A 24,537-nucleotide genomic window follows, 5' to 3' on the forward strand; every position below is an offset into this window, starting at 1 on the left:
GGGCACCTGGCCGTTTTAACCCTTTGCTTTATTTCTTTTGTCTCCTAATTGTCTTTTGTTTATATTAAATTCTTTTTATAATTTATTAAGTGAATCTCGTTTTTAAGACTATTCAATTCAGAACCTAGCATGCTGTGCAGCAACAGCTGGCACATGCAAAGGGGTCTATACTCGGGGAAGGGGCTCTCTGACCAGCATAGACCAGACCTCTGTATCAAGAAAACATTCCACAATTACAAGTATTTTCCAGATATACCAGTCAGTGTGGACACAGGTAGCAGAACGCCATCTTAATTTCATATTCCCCTGAATGTACAGTAACTAAAATTGAAGAGGATCTTCCTGTAAGTTAGAAAAACTGCTAAAACTCTAAGTACTACCCTCTTAAGCACTGCGTAAAAGAAGTTTTGTTTTGGAACTGTCTGGCATTCAAGGATCCAGCCATGTGGGTGAATGCACTGCTTGGTGCAAGGTGAAGAAAGCACCACCTGCAGCAAATACTAGCCTTTCCATTTTGAACTTCATGAGTCCACAGAACTGGGTGGGCTCTTCAGTGCCAGATCTCACATTGCAAATCTACATAAAATAGTTCTGGCACCTCACTTGTTTATCCTAGTGAACCAGGGAAAAACAATCCCATATCCTGCAAGCATTCCCATTGTGCATTTAAGTGCCCCACTCAATTCTCTACTCTTAGAGAAGTGATCAAGCATCACACACACCCACTCCCCGCTGCAAGGATCATTAAAGCACATTTCTGTTCTTCATTCCATACATATATGAGGCAGTCTCTTGCAGCTTTCACATGCTGCTCAGCTATGCTTTCTGGGAGTCTGTTGCACAGACTGTTGTACAGGGGAGCAGTGCAAACTGTTTTTATTCTCAGTGGATACCCTACTTGCATTTCAAAGACAGATCTTTCTAATATTTAAATACTGCAGGCTGAACTGGCAGACAACTGTACATCATCTTCAAGTCAGTGATAATACAATACCCATTTGGTATATATTTTTCTCCTTTCCCTTCATTTAATACAAAACCTTTTATTTAATGCAGTTCAAATCATAGAGGCTACTAAGATCATATGAGAAGTCACATCTTAAAGATAAAATTTTGTCGGGTTTTGGGGTTCCTTTCCAGTTCACAGAAACAGCACCTGAAATATGTTAGCAGCAAGTAAAGAACTTGCCGCAATTTACTCCCATGCTTGGACTTCTGGGTTTTTTTTTAATAAACAGAGTGTGAAGTTAAATGCAATAACTAATCTCTGAAGCAGCAGCATGGAACTTCCTAAGTATTTTTATGGTAAGGACAAATAGGAATGAAGAGATGAATGTAAAACATATTTCACCATTTTAAAATTTCACAGCCAGCATAACATAAAAAGTATTAAGAGCAGAGACTGGGAAGTTTTTGCAAAGCACCACACTTCCAAACACCTTGACACTGTTTGTGTTAGCAGAGTGTTTCCAAAAACTATCTCCTTCCAACGTAAATGTAGATTTATTTGAGCTGAAAGAAGTATTTTGGTTTCATTTCATACATTTTCTGCTCTCAGTGTTGAACTATTATTTCAACACTAGGAAAAACACACTAGGAAATATATCTGCTTTACATACTAAGGCCAAAATCCTTGCTATACCATTAAAATTAGATGCCTTTATGAAGATGACCACAGGATAAATGATTAAAAAAACCCTCTCACATCATCCAGTTTCCCCTATTAACAACCAATTAAATAATGTAAATTAGGCAGGCATCCACCATTTTGCATCTGAGTAACCTGCCAAACAAAATAAAAACAATATTTACAATTAATTTGATAGGAATGGTGTTAAGAAGCTTCCTTACAAAAATAATGGGAAATATCTCTTCATCAATGCACTTTAAGTATGCATTTATGTCGAAGTTAAAATGCATTTAGTTCAAAGTTTCCAACTAACTTCTAAAAGTAGGATATTTACTAATCTACGTGTTTAACCCCCAAAGAAGTAGCTAAAATACATCAATATAGAAAAGTGCATTTTCACCACAGTTTCTCTTTTTGCACATTTTTTAAAAAGATAATTCAGGGATTTGTTTAAGAAAATACAACAGTCTTGCAAGGAATATAACATACACAAATATTTTTGGATTCTCTTTTTAAGTCCTGGATGCTAACTTCCGAGAATAGTGTTTTGTCACAAGAGAGAATTTTCCTTCTATGAATTTCTGTCCAATTTATTTTACTTAAGCTTTGCAACTCTTTCAAAATGAGAAAGGGCATTTTTTTTTTTGACATGTGTTTTTGACACATTCGGTCATTTTCTGACAGAAATTTGCACATAATTTCTCTGAACAATATTTGTTCAAAAATATCCCACATATACCAAACATTCCAAAAGCCACCTGAAAAAGGCCAGAAAACTCAGTATTTATGTATTTTAAAGACCAGATGAGCTTCTGCCATCAAGGGGTCTCATTAATTTGATTCCAGCTTTTTAAAGGTCAAGGGCAGGGTTTATAACACTAAACATTATTGCACCATACACACAGCTTCTTCACGACTCACCTTAGATTCCAGGAGTCTGAGAAAGTAGAAACAGGATCAAAGTTATTTCTGAAGCAGACTTGAGACAACAGGAAAAATTATGTCCAACAAGACTGTTTGAATTAGTTGCCACAGATCTTTAGAATGTGTATTCATTCCTACTACAGTATTTTTCATCCTTTACTGGGAAGGATAACTGCTTTCAGAGAAAGATTATACAACTGATGGAAAATGTTCATTTTTTCTCCTATCAGCCCACCCCCGTGACCTGAACACTTATCAGTCTTTGTTAGATTTAAAAGCAGGTGCTGATGCAATCATTAGTTATGTTAATTCAACCACTAATCACCGAAATCACTGATCAGCACAGCAAGGACTTTTTCTCTGGAAATTCCCAGCCAAGCTGGATATAGACAAATAAGGAAAGCCAAGGGCAGAATCAGAAGGAAGATCTCAGCAATCCCAGTCAGTCTTTAAATCCATTTTAAGTCAAATCCAGACATCACAGCAAAGGAGAACTTGTAAGATTTTTGAAGAAGGAAATGCAAAGCCTTTGGGAGAACATGACCTTTCAGACGTACAAAAAGCTAAGCACAGCAGCACTGGTGAAGTGACAGAGTGAATGACAGAAATGAGAGATGAGCACCACCAGTGAGCTGAACACAACCAAGAAGCATAGTCATGCTATAATGCAAAAGTTGCTCATGTTTTGATCAACAGAGAAGCAGCCAGGTATGAACATTAGACAGCACAAACCAAGCAGAGCTAAGTCAGGTTTGTACAGCAACAGCCCAAACAAACACAGGCAGGACAAATTTAGACCGGCACACAGAGAAAACAGGTTACAAAGACATGAGAGGTGGAGCCTCAGCTGCATAAATTGCATACTTACATGAATTAAACTGCATAAATTCAGTGACTTTGGGTCCTTTCTTGTGTTTTTTTCAAACTGCCTTTGTCTCTGGGATTATCCCATGGAGTTGCTTACCTGCACCAGTGCAGCTCCCTCCAACTTCATTTTCAGTTTCGAGCTAAAAAAGAACTATAAAAAGCCAAAAGCAACAAGCCTTCACACAATCCCCAAGCCAACAAACTGCAAATTAGTTGATAATTAAAAACTGCTTAGTATTGTGGCCTTTTTTTTTTCCTTTGCTATTGTAGGCCTATACCTGATGATAGGTAGCATTGCTTTTAGCTTCATCTTCAAGAGGTAAAAGTTGTCTACAATTTGGTTCAATGCTGTAACCAATCTCGAGTTCCTACTGCTTTTGATTTCCATTCAAAGTGCCAAAAAAAAAAAAACTGGTTTTCTGGGGCTAATTTTACTTTTTAAGATTTAAGCCAGTGATTATGGCTGACAGTATACACAAAAGCTCAGAAATGAAGTGGTTGACTGAACTCTACTTCACACATGATACCAAGAAACTACCTAGGCACCAATAGCCAGCCTCTAATGTGCTAAAAGAATCAACAAGTAGCAGTTTGTTTGGTTTTGAGGTTTTAGATTTTTTGTTGTTGTTGCTTTTGTGTTTTGCTTTTTGTTTAAACCACCCAAATAGCAACATCAGCATCAGATTCACATTTAGGACCATGAAAAATACGGATATTTGGGCCAAGTCTTGCAAAGGTTTGCATGCAGCCTCGAATAGCCACATGAAGATTCAGCCGATTAAGAGAAGACTGTCATAGTAACTAACCCCTAATAAGAGACTTCTGAGAACAGAGTGACATCACTTATATTTGCATCTACTTCATTGCCATTCGTATTCCATTTAACACATTAACGAGGAGCAGTTAAAACAGATCTTTATTTTGCTCAGAGAGGAGATCTGAGAACTGCCATGGACTACCTTGCTTCTGTTACAGGAGAAGTCATAAAAATGAAATCAAGCCGAATTTGACAAAACAGAAAGACCTCATTTGAAGAGGTACTTCCCACTCTCAGTTTTCTACATAAGTAGCTTTGTGTTAGTTACCAGGTGGCAACCAAATTAAGACAATGTAATTTTAAAACATTGACAAGTTATGTCAAATACATGAACAAATTTCATCATTCAGTCAGATTTCTCACATTAAAAATACAAAGTCATCAAGTAAAGTTTTTCAGGCTGCTGAAATCTACACAGTATTTCGATTAAACTGAAAAAATGACTAGAATTCACAACCAAGTGGATGCATGAATGGCAAGTAGTGATAATTTAGGGGAAAAAAAGCTGTCTTGATTTACATTTTGATGTAGCTGTGCAAGCTATTATCTTTCTCTTTGAAAAACCTGTGTGTATGCTTCACTTCAATACAAGGAAGCATAAATCCCTGTACTTGAGGGAGATTAGCCACTTAACGTAAAAAGTCTACAACAAAATGTGTTCATGGGACTGGAGCCCATGGAGTACAGAAGTCTCACCAGTGGAACAAGGCATTAAAATTGTAGCCCATGAAGAAAGCATGCTAGGGTTATGCTGTACAATCAAATCCAACAAGAAAGTTCAAAGTTACAGATCTGTAGACCCAAAAATCTTCAGGTTGTTTGTAAAGATGTTTATTCTGTAGTAACACTAACGGTTCATGCAGGTTACCACCCTGCAGTATCAAATCATGGAGGATTCCGTTCTCCTTTTCCACTCAGCTAAAAAACTACATTAGGAAGTTGGAAAAAAGATCTGTAAAAGTTAAAAAAATCTGTAAAACTTCTAACATGAAACATCACAGAAATTTCTATTCAAAACTGTGCAACAGTGAAATGTCATAGGTTTAAGCTCAGATCTTTAAGAAACTTCAAGAAATGAGTTGACCAAAAAGTTTAACCTGAATTTTTGGTCTTCTAAAAAATGTTCTCCCATAGCCAGACTAAGATTCCAGCTGAACTCATTGATTTGTCCTAGAAGCACCTAATGTTGTCCTTTCCTTACTCCCACAGAGAAGCCCACTTTGAGACTTGTGCTTCTCCGAGATGAAGGGGCACATCTGCTACAAAACAAACAGAAATCCATCAACTAAGAGACCTCATAAATCTCACTGAGTTCTTTTTATATGGAACACTTGCATCTTCTTAGTAAGTCCTTCCCAAGAAAATAGAAAGCATGTCACACTGTTTTAGCAATCCTTTATTGAAGATAACAAGTTGGTTATGTTCACTGTATTGTATGAAACATCACAATATCATACTGGGAAGGTACTATCAGTACAGGGTTGGACCAGAGCGGACAGTCTGAACAATAAACCATTTTGCATTCTTCATTCCCTATCTTTTTAACAACCCCAAAAAAACCAGTAAAGGGACAAATACCTGTTAACATCATCATTTAAAACACTTTAACTTACAAGGCTAAAATCTAATGAATAAATAAAATATACTGTGGCAATAATCCTCTCTAGACCAAAAAAAAAAAAAAAAGTATCAGATACACAGTGAATCAAAATGACTGGAAAAGCTGGCCTTCGGCATCAGTATGAAAGAGCGTGTGGTTTTTACAGACTCACCATGGGGATAAAGTTACAGAAAAATACCATGAATTTAATTTCACACAAAACCAGTTGATGACTGTCATTAGCTTAAAACTACACACAAGGGCAGTTACATCCTCGCTGAAACACAGTTTAAACAAATAGGAAAATGTTTACAAGGCATCCACAGCATGTAAATCATGTACAGATGGATACATTCATTGTTTCCCCTCCCCAATAGCTTTTATTTTAGATAAATACTTTACTCTTCCCCATTTTCAGCATTTACTGGACTCAGTACATGCACAACTCAAAGAAGTCAGAAAAAAAGTCAAGGTTATTGCAAAAATAGAATTAAACTAAGAATCTTCAAGTACCTTACATGACAGCCACTCTGTACCATGCCCATTGCTTATAAAATGAAAGGTCATTGAACCCATGAAAATATCTCTAATATTTTCTTAATTTAAAATAGATAATTTTAAGTGTATTTATAGTAATCTCAAAGTGATAATTTGAACTTTGTAAATAATGCAAACAATTAAAAATTATACCCATATTACACAAGACTTCTGTCTGTATCTTAAGCTGAAAAAAATCAAACTATAGAAAACCACATATAGAACAAAAAAATAATCACAATTTACATTATAATAAAGGCAAATTTTCAGCATTTTTAAAAAAATCTGCAGCTGTGAGAGATGTCAAAGCAAGTCACTACTAACTAGAAATTCACCAGTTTGTTTTTTTTAAAAAAGATTTTCTCTAGCAAGAGTTGAAGGGTGTGTTGTACACATGCGTAAAATTCTTACTGGTTTTAGATGCCTAGAATCTTCATATATTATTGCCAAATACACTTATCTTCAAGCAAGCAGTAGGCAACGTATCACAATTTGGACACCGCAGGGAAACCTAACGGTTTGATACAGGTAAAACTGGAAAATTTGAAAAAAAAAACCAACAAAACAAAACAACAACAAAAAAAAAAAACCCCACAAAAAAACCAACAAAAAAAAACCAACAAAAAAAAAAACAACCAGGAAACCAAAAAACACATCTGATAGCATATTGCCCAATTGAAATTACTTCCAAGCCACAGAGCTGCAAAGCCTTCCAACTTGGTAAAGTGAAATAAGAAACGTCTCAAACAATTACTTGTACTCTCTCTCATGCTTGTATGTTGCATGTTTCATTTAGCCACAGTGTATCTTCAGAATACACCTACAATCCCGTGCACCTCAGGTACATACACCGATCTGCTGAGAGAATATTCCTTCCTTCTTTTCTTTTTTAGGGACAAAGTTCATTACAGATGTAATCAGTATGCCTGAGGCTGGTAAAAATACTGTAGTACAGGCAATGCTAAGAGTGGCAATATCAGAAAACACAAAAATGAACAAATGATGGAAAACTCTAATATCTTTCTGCCCATTTCACAAAATGTTGGAAATCCACCAGAAATTTTCCCTTGTATTGAAGAAATCAGATTTAAAAGTTTTTTTTTCCCCCTTTCAGAATCAAAAGCATTTTAGCAGATTTGTAAGGCTACCACGGATCTTCTAGATCTCCAGAACCCTACAGGAAAAGAAGAGGAGAAACATTACTACTCACCAATACAAATGAAAACATTTTGTTGCACTTTGGATTTCAGTGGCATAATCACGAGGAATACTAGCATAAGACAGAAAACATTTTCCCTGTTTTCCATACCTGCCCATTTCCACACAAAAATGTTTCCTGTTTGTCAACATCATGATGGAATTTACTTCTATAAAACATGAATCCAGTAAAGCTCTTATGGCAGAATGATTTAAAACCAAGATTTACCTAAAACTGTACTGTATCACAACTATCAACACATACTACATCTGTGGACTACAAAAGAATAAAAAAGCTCTACAAAATACTACGGAACTCAGCTTCTCAGGTATTCCTGGTCCAAAAGAAATTTTTGCAGGGTCCTTTTCATTAAGGCAGTGAAATCTGTACTTATTTTGAACAATTATATTTTGTGCAAATGTTATGTTATGACCTGACAATTGGCGTAAGCTTTCCAGTCTTATTAGTAGATGAGCTACCACTACTGCAAAGTCCCAGTATTATCACCGACCTACCCAAATGGACGTACATGTATGTGTTGTACCCCAAGAGACAAGGAAAAGATTTGGCAGAAGGCAAACTTTAGAAGAATAGTTTATTCATTTATATGGCTGATGTTTAGCTTGAACCTGAGAAATGTTGCCCAAATACAGGATTATGATGAATGCTACAAAGCCAAAATCACCAAAAGCTTTGTAGAAACTAACAAACACCATGAGTTCACATCAGGAAGTTATGAGAAGTTTCAAGTCATGTCAGAATAATGCTTCAAAAGAAAGTTTATTACTTGCTTAAAAGAGTCAATATGCATACAGATATTATTCCACAGCATGTTCTTTATTTTCACTTGATAACAAATTATTGTAACTTGACACTAGGTACTAAATGTAAGTACATTTTCATTTCTGGATATATGCTATGCTACAACCTGAGAAATAATAATACCATTGTCTAGAAAATCAGTAGTTATGATGAACACTGAATACAATCTAAACTGAAAAATAAAAATCAAACATTTCATAAGTTGCAACCTAAAATGTAACAGCTTTTGTAATTCAGCTGTTATAGAAGCTACACACAAACCAAACAGATGCATGCAGTACATAATGCTGGGGGGAAAAAATGAAACTGAAGAATTTGTATAATTCAATTAAATTGCACAAAAGATAGAACTAAGATGTAAATTACTTTACAATGAGCAAACATATACCATCAAAACTAGTACTGAATAATGTTCTCAAAAGAAAAAGTTTTAAAATGCCTTTTTGCATACTCATGTTAGATTCCTGTTGTTGGTGACACAGGAATTGAAAAAAGAAAATTAAAATCTCAGATGGGAGGTTAAATCTTGCTACACAACTTAGGATGCAATTACTGTAATATCCCACAGCAGTTGAACTTCTAAGGAAGTAAGTAAGTAAGAGCTCTGTATGAACAATTTGTACAGATAACTACAGTAAAGCCGAACAGTCTTCCAGGCTAGCTGCGCCCAAGGTTGCGATCTAAGCATTGGAAGCCGCGGCGGTGAAGCGCAGCGCCAGCTCGCTGCGAGTGTCAGGAGTGCTGCTCGCCGCTCTGGTCGCTGCCCGCGGCCGGGCGCGGGGCCGCTGCCGCTGCGGGGCCGGCGCGGGGCGGGGACGGCTCGGCGGCCGCGGAGTCCTCGGGCGGGCCCGGGCCCGGCAGCTGCGCCAGGCGGTACCCGGCCAGCATCTCCTCCAGCAGGTGGCGGTAGTTGCCCCTATGATTAATCCGCATCTGCCTCAGCGCCTCCACCAACCTCCCCTGCGTTCCGCCTTCCTCGGCCGCGCCGGGCTCCTTCGGTTGAGATTCAACACCCCAAAAAGATCAGTAGTTAAACTAGAAGATTTTTCTAACCACATTTAAAAAAAGGTAAAATGCAACCCGAAAAACTGATTTTTTTTTTTCAAACTGAGAAAACATCTGTCTATTTGAATGTAAAATACCTTATTAGCAGCATACAACTTTGAACAATTTATGTCAATTTCATCCTTTTAAACAACATAATTTAAGAAATTGTAACTATGAAACTAACATTTTTAATAATTTCAATTAATTTTGACTCAAAGTACCTCCTCTCAATTAACACCATCGTTATTTCAAACGTCTTTGATAAATACAGATTATAGACCCCACAACTTTGGTCATTTATGAGTGGAAAATTTCGGAAATTTAAGCTTCTTTAGCCACCAGGTGAATATATTTAATTGTGAATTTCTGCACAGTTTTGTGAAAACCTCAGAGAATAGATCTCCCTATTGACAGCAGTTTAGTTGAAGCATCACATCAAAATAAAAGCTCAGTGTTTTAGTAAACACTCAGATTTTTGCATGCATGATGCTGGCAGTAAAGAAGCAAGCAGCCACCCAAGAGCACAGGGAATGCTGGTATTTGAACAACTTAAGACACACTTTTGGGCAGATTGTGTATTGCCTAGAAAAATTCACAGGTAGAACAGTTGTTTAATGTCAAACCTAAGAATCTACAGCACAAAATCTGAGTATTGAGTGCTGGTTAAGGAATGGAAGTCTCCTCAGCAAGTGACCTGCTTGGTTACAAGCCTTCAGTTGAAAAAAATGTGTTTTTTGGTGATAGAGGAGCACATCTGCTACAGTGCCTTGACACTGATACTAGGTATTTTCACTTTCACGTGCTAAAGCAGTACTGTTGCTTTAAGGGAACAGTACATTTAAAATTATTAATATCTAGCAACTTATCGATCAAGACAAATGAAACTATCTCTGGAAGCTGGCAGATTTTGCAAAACATTAGAAGCACAATCCAGACTGCCTTTTTTTCATGCTGACCTCATTTTATTCTCACGTAGTCCAAAAGCTTCCAAACTACAAGTACTGCTGTCATTCATTTACAAGCTTAATAGCAGTATTGAGAAAATACCTTGGGATCAAAGGTAAGATTTTGCATGCTCTATATAATGTTGCCGGAATAAAAGCCCCAAGACTGACTAGCAAAATGCAAGCTAAAATGGGGCCAAATTTTACCACAAAAATGAGTATTACTGCATATAATAGCATCCCTCTAAGTTTAATTTGTTCAGGAAATAAGAGACATACTTTCACAGCAGTTTGCCGGTCTTAGTTTGAGATGCTTTGACTCCCATATACTAGAATTTTCATATTCAAATATGAAAATATTCAAGAATACTCTCTTCTCTTCAAGAGAACAGTAAGGAGAAGCAAAATAAAGGAGGTAGTTTTAATGTATGAAATGAAACTGCTTTAATACCTTATAAGCACAATGGCAGCAAAAACCCGGGGCATCAAGAAGAGGCCAGAGATGTATCCCGTTTCTTGGTTTGACAAGAAAAACCCTGAGTTATGTTTATGCCTAGCTAATATTAAACATGGCAACATAGCTGAAGACTTCCAGTTTTTTAAAATTCAGAGAACATTTAAATTCCGTATTTCATCTACTGCATCAGTTTTGCTCTGAGGTTGACATTAGCACACAAATACCCTGAAATTTCCACATTTCACAATACCAAGATCTTTAAAAATTCCTTTAGCAGACTGAAGTGAATAATTTTTCTCCATGCAACATTGAAGAGTAAAAGCAATAAGCAATATAATAGCAGCCCTGAGGCTCCTAAGCAATTCAAATGCTGGTAGGAGTTGAATTAGCAATGCTGTTAGCATTTGATATTCAAACTCACATCCTGCATGGTGTTGCACCCTATTTCACACAGGCTATTTTGTGCTCCCCTTGTGTCCCTCAGTGCTAACAGACAAGAAACCCCACAGACCATAGGACAGAAACTGCCTTTTTTATATATTATATACTATATAGACAGAGATTTCATTCTAATGATGTGTGGCTAGAACAGGTCCCTGAAAACTACGGTTACTGTGCAAGGTAGCATTTGCCTTCCCTCACATTTCAATTCAACTGAAGGGCTGCTGGCCATAAAATCAAGAATAAATTTGTGCTAGCTATATTCAACACGAGCATTCACAATTTTTACACAAGTTCTGTGCTATTAAATTATGTGTATGAAAAGGGCTGCTATGTATTAAAGACTGGGTTTACGATGTTGTGAGAACGGTGCAAGAGTTGTGTCCATTTACATTTTTTGTTGTGTAGCAGCCCTTAATGGCATATGATTTGGTTCAGCCAACTGCCAGAGTGTATTAGTAAAAACAAGAGAACAATACGATTGATTCCAAGTAAGATGCTCAAAGGCAGCTTTAAGCAAATGCCACTGGAACTATTAACACAGCCATTGTGATTTTAACATTGCCCCTTGTCTTTAAGGATATATACATACAGTGGTCTAATCAATAGTAGTCTCCTAGTCTTTGGAACACAAAAAAATTAAAATTGTCAGAGAAGTAGAGTCACAGCGAAAAACTAGCACTTTAACACAGGAAGTAGAACAACTCTTCAGTGGTATTGTAACATCACAGTGGTAACTACTATTTAGCTATGCATACATTCTTAGATTCCCTTTAAAGAACTGGAAGCATCAGGACCCAATACGTAACAGATTTCTGTGCTTTCACTCATATTTGTAAAGGCGCAAGCCACCACATTTATAGCAGAAATCTGTGTTCAAACAATGGTAAAGTTGTTCATTGTGACTGCAGCGCAGGGCTCTCTCCAGCCCTGGATTTATATAATATTTGTAATCTGATGAGATTCCTAGCAGAAAAAAAACTTAGGACTGCTATACCCTCAAGACAGACTAGCGATCTGTGAATACTGCTATAGTAAGGATTCTTTTATTTCTTAGACTCTTGCTCTGCATGACATCTCCTTACCTGAGCTCTATGTTAAGGTTTCTCAGAAAACATACATGTGGAGAATAAAAATATACTATCACTGGTTTGGATAACCAAATCTAAGTGCAACGCTACCTGAAATGTTTACAGTGCTGAGTAAAACAAAGCTAACTTAGATGGAGATACAACCAAGGTTTTAATTTATATACTAAGAACAAATGAGCAAAGCTATTACGATCCAGTTCACAGGAACTCACGGTAACTATTTTAAAATTGCTAGATGCTAAAATGTATAGTCTTTAGAAGGAAGCCATATTCTCAATTGCAAAACTTAATCTAATTGTTTGGGTTGTTGTTTGTGTGGTTTGGAGGGGTTTCTTTTAGCCATTTGCATTAACATTTTAGCAACTAACTATATTATTTTGCCATGACAAAAATTGCTTAGCCATATATACAACCATAAGATGGAAGATGACTGCCACAGGCAGAGTTTCCAATCAGTAATGGAAGTATTCTGCACAGCACCCACACTCAGCAGACAAGGGTGCACTGTTAACTACACATGGGGAAAGATGCTCAGGTGCAAGCGTACCTTTGTGCTCTGCAGGCTCAGCATCCATGTCTCTAGCACCTAATTTTTCAAATGAACATCTGCTCTTGCCTCATACTAATTAAAACAGAAGAATCACTGGCCAGATTTCAGTCTCACTTGGCAATGTCATCATTGGGATATACTGTATGTTTCTTTCCTACCTTTGCTTCCTGCTTAAATGTGAGATGTGTAGCAACATTACCATTGTGTGTAGACATGCTGAAGAGTCTGATGTTGAATAACTGAACAGCATCCTTCCCTTTATATCTCTGGACACTATGGATACTACAGTATCCAGTTCAGAAGGCTACAAAATCACCATACATACACCTAAAACTGAATAAGACCAGCAAGGAAGTCATGTTTTCATCGTCTCAGAGATGAGGCCCACTAGATCCATCCACTTCAAGGACATTAAGATAACTTGCTGGGAAGATGCTAACAGGAATTGTATCCTTCACCAAAGGTGCTGACTGGCAAATGACATGCTATCACAAGATCAAACTAGAATTTAAACCACTCTATTTAAAACATATTTGAGATTTGCACTTCTGTATCAACATAAGAAAAATGTAGGAAGCAGACTGCAATACACTGTTCAAATATCTTTTTAAAGAAACCAAATTAAAAGCCAAACCAACTACTCATGGATTTTAATGGCAAGAGAGGTCAAAGCTGTTAATAGTATATCCTTTCATGAGCAAAATGCATATTTAGGTTAGCTACCTCATTTTATTCAATTAAAATGGACGATGCAAAAACATTTCTGGAAAGGAGCCAATAGACAAATGGATGCTGTACTGCATATTAGCACTTTCAGCAAACTTGCAGGGCTATTGAGAAGTAAAGCTAGACTTAGAACAGGTGCATCATAAATGCAATTATGTAATATAAGATTTCTAAAATGTAACCATTAGACAAACTTTCAGGGTTTTTTCTTAAAATGCCAATTAATTTGTAAAACATATGCTATTTTAATTTTTATTTAATTTTTAAATAAGCCCCATATGCCAGTAACTTTTCCCTGAAAAGCAAGCGAAGTTCTGGCTAAATACAAAAGTAGTAGCAGGCCAATAGAGGTGCAGAATTTCCTAAAGGACCAAAGAAGCTGAAAACAGGAAAATTTTGTGTATCTTGGTTTGGGGTACCGTTGCACAATTTCTTGAAAGTGAAATGAAAAAAGTGTATCCTATCACTTTCAAACTAGACAAAGGAACAAATCCTAAAAATTTAATAAGTTAAGAGATTTCTTCTCCATTTGTACACTAACAGAATTGTGGCCCCTTCCACCCACACAAGCTTTCTAATTGAAGATAATAAATCAAATATAGGCAGTTAAGAGAAGAGGAAAATGGGAAAGACACAGTAACAATTGTGGTGGGACTGTGCATCTCATGGTGCACAATTGATAATTTCAAGGTATTTCAAGTGCAATACCATTCACTGTAATAACTACTTGACTGAGGGCTTTGTAGCTATCTCAGAATAAAAAATATTACAAAGGATTTACTAGAATAGGAATGGTACTTCCACAAAACAGTTCACAAACTGTACAGGAAATGATGTGTACAAGCACATATTTTTTAATCAGTTCTTCATTTTTCCACAGTTTCTAAACAAATTTAACCACAACTGATAGAAACACCAGCTATTACTTACACTAATATTAAGAACTACCTAATAATCAGGTTTAGAGGTACAATAAATCATACTTCAACATACTATTTAAAATTCAACTTTGTAGGAAATGGGAAGAATGTAAGCCATTTTAGAAATTGTAACTGAAGTAATCCAAAATTACTTTTCATTAGACCAGTAGAGACAGGACATGAAAAGACAGTGTAAATGCTATGAAAATAGTCAATATTAGTCTTGTAATCTTTTATTTTCAGTGTACTAAGGCCTTCTTACAGAAAACAAGAGGAAGTGTGTTTGCCTCCTCTTGTACTACATTTCTCGACAGTAGATGTATTAGCTTGTTAACAGATTTCCTGATTACTAATTTTTTACAATTATAAACTATAGTTTAGAAAAACCCTGCACTGTTGCGTCACAGGTTTGACTGAGAAAGTGGCAGTCATTTAGATGTTTAAAACGTCTTTCAGAATTGGGTGTCAGTTTTTGTCTTTTAGAGGAAGAACTTTTATATAAAATCCATCCAAAGAAAGGTAAAAATTGGCAGTATGCTACAATATGTATCTTGTATTTCTAATTCTTTATTCCTAGTGATGAACACTTTTGTTTAATGTATGGCAACTTTGATGTTCACATTAACAAAATAGCAATCAAAACAGGAACTTACCCCCTCATTGTCTCTGTGTGGATTCAGCCTAGTATACACATTTTCAATAATATTACGCCTAAAAAGAGAAGGTTTAAAAATAATTAAGCAAAATGAAGAATTTCAAAACATTGAGAAAAGTTTGATTGGAGTAGGCATTTTTTTTCTAATCTGCCTTTTAAAAAGAAGAAACCCACTCTGTGTCTTTACTCACTTTCAGTAAGAAATTGAGGATCTAGCAACCATCAAGATTTGCAAAGACTTGCAAAATAAAACCATTTTCTTACCTTACCTCTCCATGGTCCACCTCTTTTTAGAGCTGCATAGTCAGATTTTGTAAAGAATAACATTTAAATCTGTATTTTGCTGGTTATAAAAAATTCTTCAATTTTGCTGGTGTTCTTGCCTTATTTCTGGATGTGGAACTTGAAGACAGTTAAGTTTTTATCTGTCTTTATTACATATACACAGGTTACAACTTGCCTACAAAATTTTCAAATGCAGTATGCAGAATGGACAACCTCTGAGAGGTGTTTTCTATTGTCTAGTCACGCTGTAGAAATTAAAACACAAAAGCCAGTAGCCAGACTCTTTTTGTAGCAGTGCCATTTAACGACAGACTTCCACAGGCAGTCAAAATAAGCACAAAAAACTTCACAAAAAATAAAACCCACCATATACACAGACTTCTGATGCAAAAAAGGTTATGTACTCACATCTTCAAATCAAAGTTAAAACAGGGAAACATTCAGACAGCTACAATAAATATGATCGAAGTTATTGACAGCTTCAACAAAAAAGAACAGCTAAGCGGACTAAGACTCTTAAGTCTGGAAGTGACCAAGATCTCTAAAAATTGTCTTAGAGAATGAGGGGCACCAATTGTTGACTCTTCTAAAGAGCACAAAGGCATCAAATGTCAAATCAGCAGCAAATGTCTCAAATACGGCTCTCAATGCAACAAATGCCCCAGAATACGGAGGATGCTACAAGTTTGCTGAGGCTTCTTCTAAACATATTTAAGAAACCTGGAAAAGCTGCATATCTGAGGTAGTACAGGATCCATTGGAATTGATGGAAGATTTTTGTAGAGAAAATAAACTAAATCTTTTCGTCAATGATAGTGCAAAGGGTTCTCTCTATTTCCACATTTAGATGACAGAGGAATGGCACAATTCTGACTAAATGTATTACATAAAACAAAGGCACCTCCAATGTAACAGAAAACACCTGGTCAGTCCAATCAAGACTGCCACAGAACCAGCAGGAGGCAGCCACTGCAATGGGTTTAAACAGACATGAAAGTCTGCTCCTTGGTAATTATCCAGTTTTTTTAATTCACTTTTCTTTCTTTCACCAGCGTGAAAAGCATTTTTCTGTGCTTTTCTTTGATGGGAAAATTCAGGAGCAAGATACTGAGTGGAACTAAGGCCCAGGTGTCAGAGTAGCTCAGGACTTTTGTTCACTTCAGCAACAAACCTTCATTTTTGAGGCAGCATTTGAAATCACAAGGGGATTGGAGTCAAGCCAGAAAAGTCTTTGGAGAGTAGGATTTTTTAAGATATAACAGCGCCATCAGCTGACCACAGCAGAGTTGACACCTGTACATCTGTCTCAAAGAGTGGGCCAGCAGGGGCTTCTACATAAGTGGGAAGCTTGAAGGAAGGAATTATACAGTGCCAATATAAATGGAGCACTGTAAGGGGGTAAGCACTTAAGGGGGTCCTAAGGTTTGCAAACATACTCTAGTCATAATAACAGTGTATTGCATTTCCCCAGCTCAGACGTACTAAAAATTGGGAGCTACTTTAACTGGTGCTAAAACCATGGATGACAGCCAAAGGTAAGATCTTTTTGCAACCAGATTTGAGCCAGGTCATGTAGTTCAGACATAAGGACAAAGTGTAACTTCTTCATGAGCCGGTAACATCCCAGGATAATGAACTCAAGAAAAAGAATATTCTCTTTTTAGGACAGAAGTTTTAAATTACACAGTACATGGATTTGGGTTGTGTAGTAGCATTTTTTCTAGGACTTCCATTAATTTCCTGCAAATAAAACAAACTTACATACATCACTGCCTTTGTCCCAAGTTTGGAGGCCAAGAAAAAGTCTCTTAATACTGTATAATATTCTCTTGAAAGAAACTGCAGGTACATTCCTGAAGACAGGGGACTTTAAGAGTCAAGATAAAGAGAAAGGTACCAAAATGCAAATTCTGAACCAAGTCCATGAAAAATGTAACCTGGATCGCAACAAATTAAATTTATATGTCAAGGGTCCAGAATACTGCAGCAGTACATGATGTAGTTATTAATAAGTAAAACAACAGAACACAACAGTTGGGAGGCACCAAGAAGAACAGGCACACCAAAATTTCTCTGAATGCCTGGAATACACACAAATGGAGAAACAAGCCCAGAATGTACAGATATTTCAAGGCTAGAATGATATAATCATGGCAAAGAGTGCTCATTAACAAGTACATGCAATGAAAATAGATGTACACACACACACAGATGCTCAGAGAACAGGACTTTGTATTTTGTAAAATATGAATATTCCAGAAACAACATGCTCTATGCCAGGGAACAATAATGAGTCCTATGGTCTGGGGAATTCCAGATTAACAATTGTTTATGCAATCCTAAATTCTTTTCATTAAAATCCTTAAGTTATAGGTTGTTAGAACATCACCATTGGGGACCCCAGAAAACCAATATATTCCTGGTAAGTTTTAAGATGCATAATCTAGTTCAATATTCTCGGTTATCTACCATTCAGTTTCAGACTAAACAAATAAAAACAATTTCTTATGAGAATGTTTGCTGAGCAAATAAGTACTGTTCCAAATTCATAACGGACATAAAGTGGTTAGGAAAACATGACATGAGGAAAACTGATCTCCTGGTATTTTGATATTCACATTGTTTGATAACTTTTAACAAATGTAAAGCAGTAAAAAGCCAAGAATCCATTTTTATTTTTCTAAATGGCCATATGGAAATAATAAATTAGTATGTTATGCACCAGAATATGGTTATGTGTTTCCTCTTTACCATTCTGGAATGGGAACCATGACACAAATGTTTATATATTGCAAAAGGTTAACTTGCATCAAATATGAAAACTTGATTTGAGTATAGCTGTTACAATAAGAAAACTTTAAAACATTTAAAACAATTCAAGAAATTCCAGTACTGTACTCACTTGCCAGCTAAACCACCTCCTGGTGGTAAATTAGGGATATTCTCTGCAGTTAAAATACGAATAACATGAGCAAGATCAGGCATTCCTTCTTCACCCGATTTTTCCATAATTTCTAATTTAAAAACACAAGAAATCCTGAATTAATACCACCTATTGGCTAAGACACTGAAATATAAGATATTCAGAGGCATTATGAAAATGTTACTTGCATACAGGAAAACATCCTTTACTTTTTAGGTTAACATATCATGTTTGCATGGTGGAACAGAGCTTAAATTCATAGTCTGTCTTTCCAGTATGCATCAAACCTTACTCTCTAAGAGCAACTGAGAAGCAGACTGAACTGAATGAAATACTGTGGAGACAGCAGCCTGTTCTCTCTGAAAAAGACAGCAGCTGAGAGACTGTTTCAGTTAGCTTCTCCTAGCAGTGCAACACATTACATGCCATAAAGCCAATGCTTCCCCAGGATTCTGTCATTTTCATTTTAATACCTTGTATCCTCAAAGGCCCAAATCTCCAGTGCATAAACACTCTGACCACCAAGCAACAAGAGGATATACAATGTATAGATAATATTAGCACTCAAGTGGCTAAAACAGAATATGGAACTGATGAGGAATAATTGAAAGTACTTATTTTAATAATAATTAAAAATTATATTCCATTTTCAAAGCTGACACACAACACAAGTCAAGTCCAGTGCCAATAAGTTCTTCCAGCCTGGAAAAGAACTGCCTGAACTGAAGTAAATCTTCACATACTCTCTTTCATCAGGGTTGCTGTTAAGATGAATGTGTAATATCTGTGTATACACTCACACAGGTCTAATGCTACCAGCTTCCAGTCATGAGCTTCTACTCATTCAACCACTACCACAGCAGTAAAAGGTTTGGAGTTGTAGGCACAGGTCTTCTATTTTTAAGAGTGGATATTTTTCCTGAAAATTAACTAAACTAAGGAATAGAGTCCTATTTCCTGTAGACATTGTTCTAGATAAAAATCTCTTCAAGAAGAATTAAAAATTAATCCTTTCAAGTATCATCCTAAAAATGTTTCAGTCATTCAGAATCATGGCTACTATCCAAAGATAAGAAACAAGTAATTTAATTTTCTTAAAATTGATTATATTCTGGATGACTGACTTGGATCCTGCAGTTTTTGAGTTTCTTAAGTTAGTAGAAAAGCACGCCACCTTACCTACCTCAAACTCTTCTTCCCAGGTTTCCTAGTATTTAAACCTTTCTTGATGTCTATCACTTATCTAGGAAGCAAGTGATATTCAGGCTTTTCTTAGGACTCTTACTTAAGACTGACTACCAAGATCAACAAAAGTGCTTGGCAAGGTACTCACCCACTTTGTATGAGGCAGATCTGTCAAAGCAATCACTTGTTTAAACCAGCACCATACAATCTTTGCAAATAAGATACGTGCACTACTACTAGATGTGATTAAAATTAAAGATTGTTCTATGAAACTTGATGTGTATTATCCATCCATCCATCCATCCATCCATCCATCCATCCATCCATGATGAATCATGGCTCGCAAAGGAAATGATAGCTGAGTATCCCTGAATCTTAGGATTTTCATCATCCCTTTCACACATACACAAATTAGCCACAACTCCTCTTATAAATTACATCCTTTTGTACAGTTCTACTTAGTTAGAATTGTACTGCTATAATATAATTTTGCTGAGATACATTTGACAGGAAACCTTTCTTATGAATATATACCTTTTATACCAAGAGCATATCTGGTTCTGTACAAAGGAAAAATAGACAAATAGCAAGAATTAATAACTAGAAAAACTACAAACACAAGCAACTTAGAAATATTTATTGCAAGCGTAAGGGTTTTATATCTTCTTAAAAAGGAATGAAAACAATCACAGCTAAAGATTGCTGTGTGTTTCTTGGTACTAGAAACATATACATTTATACTGCATAATAACTTCTCAGGGAGTGCTGAACTGAACCATTAGCATCTTCTCTCCATTTCTAGAAGGTGGCAAATCACGAATTCTGGATGAACTAATCATTATCTTTTTCTTTTCCTGGTATTAGAGTAATTTTATCCAGAACTTGACCCCTCTCTCAAAAAAAAAAACAAAAACAACACTTCCTAACAGAAAATCAAGAATAAAGCAAATGAGCAAGCATGACCCACTGTCATTACACATGTTAGCAGATACACACTGAGGATGTGCTTAACAGAGGCCACCACAGAGAGAAACCAGATGTTTTCAGAAACAGAGGCATTTACAAAGTTTTCACCTTAATCTCTGTGATGTTAAGAATAGCCCTACAGTTAGCTTTGCATTACTAATATAATTCAGACAATTAAAGAATAATTCCTGATATTATTATATATGTATAATCATGAAAGTCCACCACAAAGTCTATTAGTTTACCTCTACAACTCTTTTCACTAAAAGCCTAACACTTCACTCACAGATAGGCATTTTAAAAACTCAGGTAATACTTTACTTCAATTTTATACAATACAGGTGCCCAGCCAGACATTACAAGTTTTCCATGTTCCAGCTCCTTTCTTATCCAGCTATCAGATTTTGACAAACCAGTTTTATATACAGGATATATTCCATATATGTAAAATGCATCATCCAACTCAGGGGATTAACTGAGTATTTACCAGTTAGACTGATTAAGCCTACACAGATCATGTGCCCCTACTTATGATTTGTGGGCTTAGTGGTTCTTTGGGTTTTTGTGGAGTTCTGCAGTTTGTCTGTTATTAACTGCAATTCTGATACATCCTTCCAAATAAACTGAAACATATCAGAGAACTGAACTGACTTCTGTGCCTAGTTTTCTCTTTGTGGGACCAAACTTTGGATCTCTAAAAAACAGAGAGCAGAAAGTAGTATTTGCAAGGGGCAGTAAAGAAAGAGTGACCTAGCATAACTTCACTACTGCACAAAACACCTGTGGAAGGTGCCCTGTCCATGGCAGTGGCATTTTAACTAGATGATCTTTAAGATCCCTTCCAACACAAACCAGTCTAACTCTGTGATTGTGCTTTGGAGACGGACCAATTAAATTACTCAAACCAGAAGCAGGGCTGTGCCACAAAAGACTCAGGCACAAGCTTAACCTCATTAAGCATTTCTGTATATTCTACAAGTGGCAGCTTTGGAATGCACTTATCTACGTTCTGTCAACATCAAAACCCAAACTAGCAACAGAGCATTGGTATATATTTCTTCCACTGGAAATCTCTGTAAACAATGACTTGCTGAGTTTGCTTTTTAATCTATCTGATAGAATAAAAAAATATCTCTTGGTATCAAGACAATAATTCTCTTTTGAGAACTCTGGAAAGATCTTAGGGAAATACTAACTCAACTCATTATACAAATATACAAAATCTCAGCATTCCACTTACAAATGTACAAAGAGAGTACAAATGTTACATGTGCAATTATTAAACTGCTTTTTAGCTTTTTATTTTTTACTTTTTTAAATCTAACAAAAGCATGCCTTAAATACTGCTTTTCTGCCTGAGACAGCTTAAAATGCTCTAGTAGTGAAAAAACCCTGTTGCCTGAAAGGTTTCAATATTTCAATAGGTTGAAATTTAAGGTCCACAAGAAAACAGAAAGAGCAAAGTATGTATCCATTAAGAACAAACACCAGTGATGAAACTAAGATTGCTTCAGCAAGCCCCAAAGGATTTCATACTAAGTTCTAATGTTGCCCTGATTTGTATTAGTCACTTAGGGAAAGAGAAGGGTTTTCCAAGAGAACTCATAGTTTACATTTTTGACAACACCTATCTTTGCAGCTTGGTAGTTACATGAAAATCTTATTTTTTTCAGAATGTTTTTACTACAGGTATAAATATAACTGTTACTGGCCATCAGCCAACTGCATATAACTTGTGAGCTGTCAACTCATTAACAAAATTTTAAAATACTCTTCTTGTTAATTTGTGTTCAAACACCACTATTTGCTTTTTGAAAGGAATAGTAAAACTCTTGAGAAAGGTATTTTAAACAAATCCATATTATCAGTGTCAGAAAGATCCACCAAGATTTATGTTTTTAGAATCGAAGACAGTTTAAACCTTTCAGGTGCAACACTTTAACGCACTGCTTTCTATACTAACTTAAAAGATTAATACAAAACTGATTAAGGCAGTTGTCTTAACCAAAAAGAAACTCCACCTTCCAAAACTTTTACTAACTTCAACGCTTGAGATGACACTCTTGCCTCCATGGGGTTTTTTAAAGTCAAAAGTATTCCTGCTCACTACTTAAACCTTTAAATCGAACACTGTTTTTAAAAATTCCAACATATTTCTAAACAATTTTCCTCATGCTGCTTAGTGGTTTGAAACATTTTGCTAAGGCTTTTATCCTTTCTGAACTAATAATATTCAAAGCACATGTGCAAGGTAGACTGCTAAAGTCTCTTAAGCTTAAGTTTCACAACTTTTTTTTTTCCTTTTAATTAAGAAGACTGTGTCAAAATTACAATTTCACAGAATTTATGAATGAAAAAATTTGTTAAAATTCAGATAGATATTTCAAGTTCTTCTAAAGTCTGTTGCATTTACTTTCTCCATTCCTTGTCACAATTTCTCAAATATGCTGTCATTTCTTGCTAAATACTTGCCTTTTAAAGGCCTTGAACTCTGTCCAATTAGCAAAACACCGAATGAGACAGGGAACTCAAGCAGGGAAAAAAAAAATCAAGAGCTGAAGCAACAGAAGTTCAAGCTTTGGAGCAATTAATTTGTCTGAAGCACTTAAGCTAAACAATCATTTTGAGTTATATTTGCAACGACTCCACATCAGTTTGGACTACGAACTCTGAACTATTTTTTTTGGTGTATGTATTATTTAGTTAAATGTGACAATAGAGCTAAAAATAATCAGTTAATAGTTTTGTTAATCCAAACACTCTGATCACAAGCTATTTCACAGCTTTTCTATTAATTTAAACATTCACTTCTAAAAGCAGTATCATCCACTGCAGTTCCATATATTTTTCACCTATTTGGTAACAGAGAGCAGCCACCAAGAAGTTGGAAATACTAACCTGTAACCCCTGTGCACACCTGACTGCTGCCAGTGAAGGCAACTGCTCCTGGCTCTCTCCCAGAGCCTATTAACAGCTCATGTACTCTACTCTGACACAGAAGATAACAGGTATTTGTCTTAACTAGTGTCATCTAGGAAGCCTGGGATGTAAGCCAAATTCCAAGAAACAGGCCTAGAGTTACCATTTGAAGTGACCATAAGCGCTCTCTAATCTCAACAGAAATTACAAATATACAGCCCATTTCAATTTAGATCCCATTTAAACAAGAGGAAAAGACACCACACAACAGCTGTGTGCTCAGAGATAACTTGTACCTGAAGACCATCACAGATACATATTAAGATTAGGGTGGCTGCATCAACTCTCTAGATTATTGGGACATTGACACAAAAACCCAATACAGCTGCTTCTTTCTGTCAAAAACTTGCACAGAAGGGAAGAAATATTACAAATATCCCCTTTAATATTTCATAAGCTGGACAATAGCAAGATCACAATTTACTGAACTGTTACAACACTCTGCAAGGTCAGTAGCTGTATTTTAACCTATGAAGACAACAGTAAAAACTTAAAGCTCACATTAAGAAAATGTTTGCAGAATACCAGGATAAACTAAGCACATAGCCTAAAACATTCTTCCTGACGTACAAAAGTTCAGAGTTATAACCATGCCTGAATTTAACCCAACATAACATGGCATAATGTCTTCCATGGCTTTTGCTTTCACGCCCAAGATAGTTACGACAACATTGTGCTCACTATCACAACCGAACTGTGATTTGTTCACTATCTAGTGAACTGAGTGGACTTCTTACCTTCAACCCGTGATTCCAAGTACTTATCCAACTCAGCATCTTTTTTCACTGCCTCCTCTGAGACCTTAGGAGCATTTGAAAAACAAACTAATACAATACTCATGTTATCACGACTCCCCTATGTGACAAAAAAGAAAGAGAAGTTAGTACCTTTAGTCTTATTCTTCATCTTTTTACTCTAATCAGATTTGTACTTTTTCCAAATATAGTACTGCAGATAGACTTGAAAAAAAAAA

General features: G+C 36.1%; 1 protein-coding gene across 20 annotated transcripts in view; it reads right to left on the bottom strand.

The window, feature by feature from the left end:
• PPM1B (protein phosphatase, Mg2+/Mn2+ dependent 1B) overlaps positions 1-24,537 on the bottom strand; it is a 69,595-nt gene that overhangs the window by 5,151 nt on the left and 39,907 nt on the right. For 9 of the 20 annotated variants that reach the window (XM_086878430.1, XM_086878434.1, XM_086878423.1 and 6 more), the window contains 4 exons: positions 24,302-24,419; positions 18,414-18,525; positions 15,225-15,282; positions 5,617-7,549 (listed from right to left, as the gene is read on the bottom strand). In XM_086878430.1, coding sequence (XP_086734556.1) covers positions 7,520-7,549; positions 15,225-15,282; positions 18,414-18,525; positions 24,302-24,419 — 318 coding nt within the window. In that variant the 3' untranslated portion in view covers positions 5,617-7,519. Of the gene's footprint in view, positions 1-5,616; positions 7,550-8,334; positions 9,389-15,224; positions 15,283-18,413; positions 18,526-24,301; positions 24,420-24,537 lie in introns of those variants that run through there. The other 11 variants (XM_086878429.1, XM_086878426.1, XM_086878422.1 and 8 more) reach the window with 3 other exon arrangements.

The sequence above is a fragment of the Cyanistes caeruleus genome, chromosome 2 (assembly GCF_971803275.1).
Source record: "Cyanistes caeruleus chromosome 2, bCyaCae1.hap1.1, whole genome shotgun sequence".
Lineage (NCBI taxonomy): Eukaryota > Metazoa > Chordata > Aves > Passeriformes > Paridae > Cyanistes > Cyanistes caeruleus.